The sequence below is a fragment of the Homarus americanus genome, unplaced genomic scaffold (assembly GCF_018991925.1).
Source record: "Homarus americanus isolate GMGI-L3 unplaced genomic scaffold, GMGI_Hamer_2.0 scaffold52512, whole genome shotgun sequence".
NCBI classification, from domain to species: domain Eukaryota; kingdom Metazoa; phylum Arthropoda; class Malacostraca; order Decapoda; family Nephropidae; genus Homarus; species Homarus americanus.
The window spans coordinates 4,907,672-4,921,322 of NW_024735442.1; the positions used below are offsets into that span (position 1 = coordinate 4,907,672).

The 13,651-nt window shown below is 40.4% G+C and overlaps 1 protein-coding gene across 1 annotated transcript in view; it reads left to right on the top strand.

Moving 5' to 3' along the window:
- LOC121871011 (E3 ubiquitin-protein ligase RNF13-like) overlaps nucleotides 1–13,651 on the top strand; it is a gene marked incomplete at its 5' end in the record, with an annotated part of 191,475 nt that overhangs the window by 51,567 nt on the left and 126,257 nt on the right. The window contains 1 exon segment of the mRNA XM_042373066.1: nucleotides 9,110–9,215. Within this exon segment, the coding sequence (XP_042229000.1) occupies nucleotides 9,110–9,215 (106 nt within the window).

Sequence of the window (13,651 nt, forward strand, 5' to 3'; positions counted from 1 at the left end):
AAAGATTTTATCCTCAATAGATGTAGGTGAAGCAGGGGGGGATAACATTACACCTGGAGGCAAATGCGTGATAACCAAATTCTCGGCCTGAAAAATGCGCTATAACGGCAGGTGTGCAGATTTTGATGGAGGCATGATAACGAAAATCACGATAACCAAGTGCGCTATAACCAAGGGATGACTGTAGTAGTTGTTGTGATGACGAAGGTTGTGGTTGTGCTGCAGTGGAGGAGATTAGGGTAGGAGGTATGAAAAGGCCAGGAGAAGGGGTGGAATGGCATAATTGCTGCCTGTGCTCAGGAGGAATGAAGGCAGAAGGCATAGATAGAGTAGTAGCAGTAAGACCAGGAGAACTAAATATATAAGGGTTTTGAAGAGCTCTAGGTGGAGTAGAGAAGGAGAGGGATTCCAATAAGGCATAGCTGATAAGTGCAGTGTGGGAGGTGGAAGGTGCTTGGTGACCATGGGAGGCATGTGGTGGTGGACAACCTGGGTGATGAGGAAGGGAGGTAGCGGGTGGTATGAGGCTTTCATAATGCAGGAGATATGAAGGAGGTGCTTGGGATGTGGAAGGTTGTGGTGAAGAAGAGTGAGGGTGGTACGTTGTTGGTGCGGGGGGAGATGGTAGAGGGAGTTTTTGGTGGCAAGGCACGTGATAACCGGACCGACACAATTGCTCCCTCAGATTCATGACTTTATTTGTTGTTGTCACGATCATTTTCACTACCAGGCTCTTTATTATCACTATCCACTTAATCCTCACTCTCCCTAAACAGGAGTTCTAGAAAATCATCCTCTTTCAGATACTTTTTTTGAGACGTCACTAACGAGGCCTGATATGATAACGACTTTTGAAACTGAACACTTTTCCTGTAAATATGAAAAAATATTACATTACACAACCATCACATCACTTCTCTAACACTAAAGAGAAATTATTTCAGCGAGTAGGGTAAGCAGTGTAATCCAGGAGTTGAGGTAGCCCGCATGGAGTTATGGAAATTTAAGTGGACGCAGCTCACACTTTTGGTCTGACTGCTGAGATAATACTGTGCATTTATCATTGCAGTCTTTCCTTCCTATGGGCCTCGAGAGTTGCCAATTAGTTTATTTGATGGAACTTAGTTGCTATTATGATGCATCAAAATTTGATGCAATTCTGTTGAAAACCTAATTTATTTTTTATTTTTTAAGGTTTGATGACTATTTACATCACGGGTGAAATTGGTTTTATCATGACTATGACGCGAATCACGTCATCATGTGTGAGAGGGTCAAGTGAAACTGATTTTGCCATTGATACAATGATATAAATAGGGGTTATGTTCCTTGAGTACATTTCTGGTCCAAATTTTCAAACACAGTTACTGAATAAAGACCAAAAACAACACTACAGGTATTACAGTAATACAGTATCTCCGTTAGCCAGAATCCCTCAAACTCGGAACTCTCCGATAGCCGGAAATAAAATTTTATCGATTTTCTGAGAGGTACATTTTCCAGAAAATTCTGATAAAATTTTCCCGGTACCCAGAAAATTCTGGGTTTTTTTTTAACCGGTTTGAGAGATGAAAATCAGGCGCGTTTTTTTTTTAATTCCGAGACAAATTTTCCGTTACCCGGAAAATTTCGGGGATGAGGGATTTTTTTCCGGCTTTGAGTGAGTCGTCTCGTTACCCGGAAATCTCTCATTCCCGGAAGTGCTCTGTACCAATTGTTCCGGCTAACGGAGATATCACTGTATTTTCTAAATATAAATAAATGTGTACTACATATACAAATAAGAATATTAAACACAAATAAGATAATATTTATTGGATGGCTGATGCAGTAGTGAATGTGGTGGTGGGGATTGGTAAGGAGGCTACTTGGGCCCCACTTCCCTCTGTTCGGTAGAGGAGAATCAGGGCCGTTATCATCACTGGAGGTGTGCTTGGGTAAATCAGTGTTCATTTCAAATCCCTCAAATGTGTTGTGAGAAATAACTGAGGGGCCTGGTATCACCTCAGGGTGGGGTAGTGTGGCAAGTTGTTCGGATGAGCATTTAAAAAAACATGTTAAGTGTTTGCTGACATGCATTCTTTTTTTTCTGTTTGTGCAATTCCATGTAACAGTTGTTTCCACTTGGTATTGTTCTATTGGCTTGTGAACTTCTTTCTCTTTGAGGGTCAGTTTAAATTAAAATTGCCATAAATTTTTCCAAATACTCAAAAGCTTCAGACACTTCTTTTGTTGATATGGATCATGCTGGTAATGCCTCTTCACTTTCATCGTCCTCTTGCTCGGCTGCTCATTGTTCCATCTGCATGAGATCATTATTTGATAATTTTTCACCATGTGATTCAAGTAACTCCATTACATCTTCTACCTCTACCTCATTTAACCCAGCTTGCTGTGCCAATCCAGCTATCTCTTCATGAATTTTGTTTATCGGGTGGTCAAATCCAATGAAATCACCGATACATTCCGGCTAGATTTTATGCCAAACACAATTCATATTTGTTGATTTCACTTCCTGCCATTCCTCAGACAGATTGTCAATAGCTTTCATGACGTGGTAGGTCTGCCAAAATTCCCTTACAGTGGGCTTATTTTCACATTCTGTAAACTCAATTAAATGTTTGAACATGCACCTCAAATATAACCCCCTATGGAAGTTGTGTATGGAGGCAGAAAAAAATGACTTGGACATTCTCTGACGAGTCATCCAGGTGTGGTGGGTGGCCTGGAGCATTATCTAAAATCAGGAATGCTTTGTGTTTGGGCTTATTTTTCTTACAATAATCCTTGACAGCTGGGCAGAAATATCCAGTAAACCACTCTTCAAACACTGCTCTAGTGGCCCAGCTCTTTTTGTTTGAGCACCAAACAACAGGAAGATGAGCTTTAGAGTAGCCCTTCATAGCCCTTGGTGTCTCGGCATGATAAACAAGCAATGGCTTCAGCTCACCTTCAGCATTACCCCAAACAGGAGAGTCGGGCAATCTTTGGCCGCCTTAAACCTAGGTGCACATTTCTCTTCCTTTGAAATGTTTGTTCTGGGTGGCATTCGTTTCCAAGATAGACATGCTTCATCTACATTGAACACTTGTTGTGGTGTATACCCACCATCTTTAATTACTTTTTCAATACTGCTGGGTAAGCAGCAGCTGCTTCTTTATCTGCACTTGCAGTCTCACCTGTAATGTGTATGTTGTGCAAGTTTGAACACTTCTTAAATCGTTCAAACCACCCACGACTTGCCACAAATGTTTCACTTTTAGCACTATCACCTTGTTTTAAGGTATCAAATAAACTTAGAGCTTTTGCCTGTAAGGAGAGCAACGAACATGGAGAGTTCCGTGATGTTGATCCTCCATCCACATGTTCAACATTCTTTCCATATTTTCCATAATGCCACTTCTGTTATTTAACTCTGCAGCAGATAAAGGAGTAACACTTTTAGCACATTATTTGATTTTTTCTGCATTTCCACAAATTGTTTGAACAGTTGTAGGCTGCAAACCGACAGCTCTTGCTATGTCCATTGCTCGCTGTCCTTCAAATCTCTTTACCACATCTAATTAACAATGTAACACTTTTCCTCTTCTGTTTGTGACCACAAGCTGTAGTGGTGCAAAAATCATGTTTAGCACTCATTGATCTATGGATCAAATAAATTTATAATTGGTTTTTAAGTGAATATTGGAAGAGCACCAACCAACCACCGAACAAATACTGTATGGCACCCACGCAGGTCTCTTACACAGCTGGCTGTTATGACAGTCAGGTGCTGAGCGCCTTTGTAGCGAATTTTTAAAATTGTCGTACATTTTTTTTTCTTTTTTTTTTAACAGGAAATAGCCCATAGCCCATCCAGGCACAGGTCATCGACCCACAATGGGACAAAAAAATGAGAGTAAAAAGAAATTAAAAAAAATAGAAAAGATAAAGATTATATTAATCTACACCACAAAGGTACCGGAAAACCAGCTTTTTAAAGTGAGACAGATTGTATGTGTATGGAAACACAGAAGGAGGCAGAGCATTCCACAGTTTGGCTGTGAGAGGAAAGAAGGATGTACTATACAGTAATGGGTTATTCTAGTGTGACCGACAGCCACAGAGAAACTGTGGGCACCTCGGGCAAGACGAATGCTATGACCCCCTGGCCTTGCCGGCGGTACACAGGATGCCAATTCCACCGAACATTGCCCGTTACAGTACCTGTAAAAGAGAGAGAGTGAAGAAACTTTGCAGTGAAGAGAAAGGTAAGAAAGATAATCAACTAAAGGAGGATAGTCAACAAGATGAAATACCCTTGATTGCACCCTATCAAACAGTTGGACAGAAGAAGAGCTACCCCAAATATGAGAGCTGTACTCCAAGTTAGGATGAATAAATCCCTTATAAACTGCTCAGGAGTGATTTAGCTATGGCATCTGTGCAACATTCCCAGCTTTCAGGAGGCAGCTTTAGCAGTGTTGTGGATGTGTGGCTTCCTTGACATATTAGAGGAAATGGGTGAGACCTAGCAAATCTATTTTAGAACTTGGCAGAATGATTGCGTCCTGAAATGTGATTGGTGGGAGATCATCTAATTTGGAAAGTGTAATAGGTAAATACTGAGTTTTATTACTGTTGAATTTAACCAAGTTTCTACTTCTCCATTTGGAGATGCTGCACAGATTTGCATTGAAAAATGTGAAGAAGAGTGAAGAGTAGAATCATCAGCATAAGAACGGATAGAATTAGTCATAGTGTGAAGTAAATCATTGATAAAAAGAAGGGAGATAGTAGGTGAAAGAACAGAGCCCTGTGGTACACCACTATTGGTAGAGAAAGAGCGAGAGGTCGATCCCTCAACAACAACTGCCATGGATCGGTTCTCAATGAAGCTAGAAATTAGGGAACAAAGTGGGGGAGAGAAACCATAAGAGGGAAGTTTAGAAAGCAAGGACTTGTGCCATACCCTGTCAAATGCTTTGAAGATGTCGAGGGCCACGGCGAAAGTTTCCCCATAATCCCTAAGAGAGGATGACCAAAGATGGGTGCAGTGGGACAGCAGGTCACCAGTAGATCTTACCGGGCGAAAGCCATACTGGTGATCCGATAAAAGAGAAAAGCATTCAAGGTGATGGAGAAAATGAGAGTTTAAGATAGTTTCGTAAATCTTAGAGAGGGATGAAGTTAGGGCAAAGGGGAGATAGTTATAGGGATTAGAATGGTCACCCTTCTTCGGGATGGGCTGAACCAAGGCATGCTTCCAAGAAGAAGGAAAAGTTTGGGTTTTGAGGCAAAGGAGGCAGCAAGCACAGGGGGCAGAGCTTCAGCACACTCCCTCTAAACACTAGGGAGTATTCCGTCCAGTCCATGCGCCTTCCTCACATCCAACCTGCATAACACACCAGCAACCCTACGAGTGAAGATTATAGGAAAGTGCTTAGGTTCAGTAGGAGGAGCAGGAGTAGGAGAGATAGAGTTGGGATCGTCTAAGGTGCACATTATAATGAAACGACGTTGACTGAAATGACATTCATGGGGGAATTGGTGTATTCATCAAATATGGAACTGTAATGAGAGGTTTTAAAAGGTAGAAAGTATAGATAGTAGTAGGGGATGTAAAGAGAGGAAGTTTGGTAGCGTGGCCGGTTAGTTATTTACACTTATATCACGTTCTTAAAGGACATCTTGTAAACACCGCTTTCAATACTGCTATTTATTATTCACTCAATGAAACAGGCACATTAATAGAACATTATATCGAAGTTACTAGCACATACGTGGCATGGACACATTACCCGAACATCATATTTACGTTACTAGACACTGACTCTCGGACACAAACATGAAATGAATACACTTCCAACGTAAGTAACTCACCCTATGGATAGCTCTGACAAAGACTCACGTGTGACCTGTGGGAGGCCCAGCAGGTGCTTCTGGACTGTCTCCTATGGGAGACTCTGCTTAGCTGGTGACGCGAGGCTGGGGAGGGAAGTCTCCCTCCCCACCTCGACTAGTGACGAGCGACTCCGTCTTCCGTCGATAGTGTTGTGAAAGTTGTCTGAATATGAATTGGGAATGACTGACGTAGCTAGAATCGCCCGATGACGAATGAGCAAAGAGGACCGTGGACGGGACTGCAGGCCCTTTATATGGAGGAGAACTTGACGGTGATTGACCTCTACCAAGGTGTGGTTGTAGGTCATGTCCCTCGTCAAGTACTTAGTGGCCGGGGTCAGGTCCCTTGGGTCCTGACCCAGGGTGTGTCAACTTGGTAAGTGGGGGTACCACGAGGCATGTACAGTGCTCCCTGCTATATGTGTTGTAATTCTCTGGGCTGTAAGCTATGGTCTTATAAACAATCATGACAGAACAAATATCTGCTAAATATTAATTTTTATTCATTTAGACAATTGATTTAATTTAATTTAACTTCATTATATCATGCAACAAGTGTATGTCAGTTGTTCCTATTCCTTCCATAGAGTGAGCTTTTTACATTGTCATTAACCCTTACGCCCCGGGTGACGTTCCAGAACGCGCGCCTTTTCCCGCCACTGTTTAAATGCCCAGCGCAATTTATCAGGTTCCTGTGTGACTATTTGCCTGTCACGCTACACCTCGGCCATAGGGAAGCTTCCTGAATGTAAATACCTACTTTTGTTTGTTTCATTTTCATTGTTTGTCCATTTTACCATGTTGTATCAAAGTAATATTGCTGAAAGTAGTGTAGTTCTGTTGTAATGTAGTATTATTGGAAAATAATACTATGATTATGTTATAAATGTATTTACAGTCATGCGCCGCTTTACGTCCTAGATACGTTCTTGGAAACGTGACGTTAACCGAATTGGACGTTGTCCGAACATCACATTGTGAACTTTGTATTTATACTTACGTGTATGTGGAGTATTGCAGTGTACTTGTACTGTTCAATATTGCCTCGTCGGTGCAAAACCAAGCATACACTGTTATACAGTTTGTAAACTTTTTATTTTGTAAGTAAGGAAATCAAATTAAAAGTACTGTACTGTACACTACAATAGCCAAAAAACATAAACCAGTAAAATAGGCATTTCTTATATCTATCAAAACATATTATGGATATATAGTTACTGTAATAATAATAATAATAATAATAATAATAATTAACGGTTTATTGAAAAAGTTCTGCAGCCCGAAGGTTGAAAATATACATTGGACATAAATGACTTATTACATACATTGGTGGTTTAACAAAAGCCTTCATTAGAGAAAGGTAAAGGAACATACAGTGAACATACAGATTAATGTAGGATTGTACGTGTTGAACAGCAAACACGTAGTGTAGTAACTCCCTCCCAGATGGTGTTAGGAGGACCTCACGTGATGTAGTAGTTCCCTCAGATGGTGTTATGAGGGACCTGACGTGGTGTAGTAATTCCCTCGCAGATGGTGTTATGAGGGACCACGTGGTGTAGTAATTCCCTCATAGTTGGTGTTATGGGGGACCTCACATGGTGTAATTACCTCACAGATGGTGTTATGAGGGTCCTCATGTGGTGTAGTAATTCCCTCACAGATGGTGTTATTAGGGACCTGAGGTGGTGTAGTACAGTAATTCCCTCACAGATGGTGTTATGAGGGACCTGACGTGGTGTAGTAATTCCCTCACAGATGGTGTTATGAGGGGGCCTCACGTGGTGTAGTAATTCCTTCACAGATGGTGTTATATGAGTGAGGTTTGGTCCCAGGCCTTCCTATCGTAGACGGATTAACACATCGCTGGTTGTTGTTGGGTCTCACGGGCCGTTATCACTGGGTACCTGGGACCTCACTGTGTGAAGGTTAACTTGGGTACGACTGTTACTGTTGAGTTGTTCTCACTGACTTAAGCACTGTTCACCACTGTTCACCTCTGTTTAACACTGGTTCCGTTCCTTTCCTAAATGAAATTGTAACTTCTGGCGAGAACTTGTTGATATTCCGGTGGGGAGGAGGGTTCAGGGGAAGGGGTTGGTATGGGCCAACTTAACAGTTGACCTGGCTGCTCCGAGAGGAGCACAATCTATAAGAACACGTGATGCATGCGTGACCGCGCCTGCTCTAAGGCCACTTACGTCCGCTATGTCCCGTTGTCTGAATGTTTTTTTTTCCCATATTATTTAAATGGGCCACGGACGTATATGCGATCGGACGTTGTTCGGACGGACGTTAACCGGCACATGACTGTATTTGTGGAATTATTATTATTTTATGCATTACTTGCTCAACCAAACATGAAGATAGGCAGACAGCTGGCGACAGACTGCTGTGTGTTGCCAAGCACCTTTTATGAAAAATATTGCAAAAATTTTTATTTTAAATGAATTATTTATAGGAAATAAGTATTATCATCAGTAAATATATGTATTACTGGCCACCACGGACACAAAGGCAAGCGGGAAAATGACCCCAAGTGCGTAGTGACAGCGAGCGCTCGACGTAAAAAAAAACATTCCCCTTTTTTGTCTCGTCACTGAGGCGCCACAGAAGTTTCTAGAGGGACAAAATATAGTTTTTCTTACATCTTTTTTATTGTTTTATCAATTATAAAGGTAAAAAAATATTTTTGGGAAAAGTTGATTTTTCTTGTTTTACCCCTGCTTGGGGGGTATGGCCGTCGCCACCCTAGCCATGGGCGTAGGGGTTAACTGATATCAATGATGTATGTTTTTATTTCCTTGATATACAAATATATGACAAGAATATGTTATGTGGCCTGCTAGCAAAAATAATTGACCACTCCTGGTATATAAGTATAGATAGATAGTAATGTAGTGTAGTGTATAATTTGATTGATCCCCACATTAATATCAGGTGCAGTAAGTGTACTTGACCTATAAAGCCTCTTCCTGTTGTATTTCTTATAGAATCAGTAGAATTAACAGATGATGGTCAGAAGGGAATCATGTGTATGGAGAATCATTGAAAAAATGGAGATTTGTCATGATTGCATCCTTGTTCGAGACACACCTTGAACAACTTCATTTATTGTATTATAGTTTTATTGTATTTATAGACTTCCATTGTTACCACATTTTAATCAGGTCAACCTAAAACTGTTGAGTACAGCAGCACTGATTGTATTGCATATTCCCTGTAGGTTCACTTTGGAGATAACTGATGACTATCCCTTCAACCTACAAAACTACTTGGTACCCTTTGCGATCACCATAGGCATCTGCTTCATAGTCATACTTACATTTATGGTAAGTTGGCTTTTTTCTTTCTCCAATGATTATGTACGATTTTAGCTAATACTGTACAGGGTATTGTATTATGTAATAACTCTTATCTTTTTCTAACAGGGTGGCCAACAGCTGGTGAAAAGTTGAATTTTTTTTCTTTTTTTTTTTTTTTCCCCGAGAGAGGTCAGGAAGTGGTAAGGGAATATGTAGGAATTGAAAATATTTGATAGTATTGTAATTTACAGTTAAAGATTTGTAGATTCTTTACTATACAGTGTTCTTTAAGATTTCTGACCCCTATTTTTCCCATATGTTTATCTATTCATGATACAAAATTCAATTGCATTTGCAAAACTAATATAAAATACTGAAAAAACAAGCCAAAAAACATAAGGAATATTATCTCAAATGTAGAATAATGGCCTACACAGTAAGACAAATTAGGGCTGAAACAAACTCACAACTCCTAGGCAAAAGTAATCATCAACTCCCCCACCTAACTTTTCTACACTGTAAGTCACAGGGAGTGGAGAGGGGGACTGAAGACAGCAGGTGAAATTCATGAAATGAAGGAAGGATGCAAGTTTTTCACTATATTTTCTTAGGTTTACGTGCTTGAAAGAGTAATGGATTGAGGACTCTTATATTATCATTATTACTGTATAATGTGCCATACATTTCCATACTTATAATTTTTTCAGGTTGTTCAGGATTTAAACAATGGCAATTAGATATAATAGCTTTGATATGAGGAGAAATATTGAATATGATGGTGGAAATCACATTTATTTTTAATATTTGCCAACCAACACAAGTCATACAGAATCTCAATAGCCCATTCAATAATAATACTAATAATAATAATTAACGGTTTATTGAAAAAATTCCGCAGCCCGAAGGCTGAAAATACACATTGGACATAAATGACTTATTACATACATTGGTGGTTTAACAAAAGCCTTCATAAGAGAAAGGTAAAGGAACATACAGTGAACATACAGATTAATGTAGGTGTTGAACAGCAAACTCGTAGTGTAGTAACTCCCTCCCACATGGTGTTAGGAGGAACTCACTTGGTGTAGTAGTTCCCTCAGATGGTGTTATGAGGGACCTGGCATGGTGTAGTAATTCCCTCGCAGATGGTGTTATGAGGGGCCTCACGTAGTGTCGTAATTCCCTCACAGATGGTGTTATGAGGGACCTCACGTGGTGTAGTAATTACCTCACAGATGGTGTTATGAGGGACCTCACGTGGTGTAGTAATTACCTCACAGATGGTGTTATGAGGGGCCTCACGTGGTGTAGTAACTCCCTCACAGATGGTGTTATGAGGGGCATCACGTGGTGTAGTATTTCCCTCACAGATGGTGTTATGAGGGGCCTGACGTGGTGTAGTAATTCCCTCACAGATGGTGTTATGAGGGACCTCACGTGGTGTAGTAATTCCCTCACAGATGGTGTGATGTGGGACTTGACGTGGTGTAGTAATTCCCTCACATATGGTGTTATGAGGGACATGTGGTGTAGTAATTCCCTCACAGATGGTGTTATATGAGTGAGGTTTGGTCTTAGGCCTTCCTATCGTAGACGGATTAACACATCGCTGGTTGTTGTTGGGTCTCACGGGCCGTTATCACTGGGTACCTGGGATCTCACTGTGTGAAGGTTAACTTGGGTACGACTGTTACTGTTGAGTTTTTCTCACTGACTTAAGCACTGTTCACCACTGTTCACCTCTGTTTAACCTCTGTTTAACACTGGTTCCGTTCCTTTCCTAAATGAAATTGTAACTTCTGGCGAGAACTTGTTGATATTCCGGTGGGGAGGAGGGTTCAGGGGAGGGATGTAGTTCTTCTCGCCTGTCAGTCATGATCTCCTCTGCCTAAAATTATGTATTTTATGTGAATTAGGAGTTCAAATATGTTTTGTTTGCACACCCAAAATTAGTCATTTTAATACAGGGTATTGACAGCAAACCATCAATAATACTCACCACGGCTGGTTTCCCAAGTTCTCAGACTCTTCTCGGCAGGTTAGCCAAAGTCTCATAGTAATCCAACTTCCCTTGTAATTTTTGACACGTAACCAACCGCGCGCAAACTGATAATTATAATTTGCCCGCAACTTGCCAATTGACGTTCTTTAGCGTCCATCCTAGGCTGGGTGTGGAGCAGTGGCCAAACACCATTGCTGCTACCATCTCATCACCTTGCATTGATTTACACAACTCTTAAACATATTACAATCCAACCAAGGGCCTGAGGCTGATTTACAATTGAGGTCTGTTGAAGCTAACACAAAAATAATGATGCTCACATTATTTTCTCTAAATGCATAATAAAGTAAAATTTATAAAGATTACTTTATATTCGCATATGGTAATAGAACTTTATAGAAGTTTGTTTTATAACATGGAATTTTGCTGTTTTAACCAAAATTATAATTGTTTTGAACACTATGGAGCAATTAATGACATATTTATCATCTGAACAATGCATGAGCTATTTTCTAAATGTTCAAGTGGTACTCACAGTCTCGCTGTGTCGCTTTAGCTTCCCTTTAATTGTTTTCTTTGTTTCCTCTTGATGAATACAGAGATCACATATGATTCAATTTATTGTCCCCCATTGTTGACCAGAGATAATTCTTGATCCGCTTTAAGGTGGAGAATGAGCGCTCTCCAGTGGCATTTGACACCATCATTGACAGATAAATTTGCAATATAACCTGCACGGTGGGAAATACTTCATCCAACTTGTGAATCTTTAAAATTCTGTGCATCTCTTTATTGACATTGCGGCTCTCCTCCTCCTGCTGAACTGCAGCTTGAGATGTTGAAGTAGCTGACAAATTGTAAAATCTGTCCATACAAAGCTGGCTCCAAATCATTGTCTGTAGCAACCAGAGCATCTGCTGCCTTCTTCACATTGGAACCCACATTTTCCTACAACAACTTTGTGAGGAATCTGAACATTTTGCACACATTGCTGTAGGCCTTGGCTCATCTTGTCAGCACTGACTATAGATGGCCCACAATTAGTGTTGCAACAGTGACTTGAAAATTCTCACTCGCTGAGAATTGTCTTTTTTGCTGAGCCTGCGTGCTGAGTGATGTGGATACTGCGTTTGTGCTTTCGATCACCAGGGATGTAATTACCACAATCAGCAAACAATTCCTGAAATACCACCTCATTATGAAATGTGTCGTCACATTGTCGCAAAGAGTTCAACAACTGTGTTAAGATCCAATTTTGGACTTTACTGCTTCCTTGATGTGAGGTGGAATCGTTGGAGTACATGCATACAAAACTGTAGCAATTCCTGTTTCGAGGAGCTTCAACTCCCACACCAATTCCGAAGCTTTGCTACGAGTTCACTGCTTCTCCTTCTGATTATTAGCAATGGTTTCTACAGCAGTGAATATGCCACTGTAGCTCTTGTGCAGCGCGGTGTCTGCTCTAGAATGTGCAAACCACCTTGTTTCACTGACATGTTTCACAACAGGCTCACCTTCCAGGCGATTCCAAAATATTGCCCATCTGTGTATCGATGCACTAAAAAATTTATAAAAATTCTCAAATAAGTCGAAAAATTACAGTGGCAGTTACACATTCTGTTACTGAGCACCTGACAAGATTCAGGGAATAAGCACAGCATGGCACATAGTCAGCTTTGGTAGCTTTCTTTGAAATCAGTGCCTGCAAACCGTTGTATCATCCACTCAAGTTTTGTTTTTGTTTTTTACGGAGAATTAGTCCACCCAGGCACAGGTCGAACGACCCACAACGGGGCCTAGTGAGCGAAAAATGAGAATACAGTGGTCCCTTGATTAACGAACGGTTCAATTAATGAAATTTCGGTTAACAACTTAGCCCCATAAGGATTTTCAGTTCCATTAACGAACAAAACTTCGATTAATGGAAGCCTTAGGAGAAACCCGCTTTGTTGTGCATATTAACAGATCAGCTGATCGGCTAGTCCGCAAATACAGTAATCGGTTCTATGTTTACATTCATTTCCAGTGGAGTAAATATCAAGAAAGTTGTGTTCTTGAATATTTTTGCATTTTTTATATGAAGATTATTGGTCATTTTAAAATTTAGCCATCCATAAAGTTTTTCAACTAATATTTTTGGCTCAATATATGTAACTTTATTAATTTATTTTTACTTATTTACATGCACACACTGTCCTAATGGCAAAGCTGTACTGTACATGTACTCAAAATGATTACAGGTTGTACCTCTCTAGTCTGGCATTATGTGGTCCGGCAACTCCCGTGGTCCGGAACGATTTTAGTTTGTCCAATAGGTAGATAGGCAGCTTTTTTTTTTTTTTAATCTTGATTATTATTATTATTATTATTATTATTACAGGAGTATTAAATTTTTGCCCCTCAGGCCCCAATGTGGGTCAGTGACCTATGCCCGGGTGGGCTAATCCCCGTAAAAAAACAA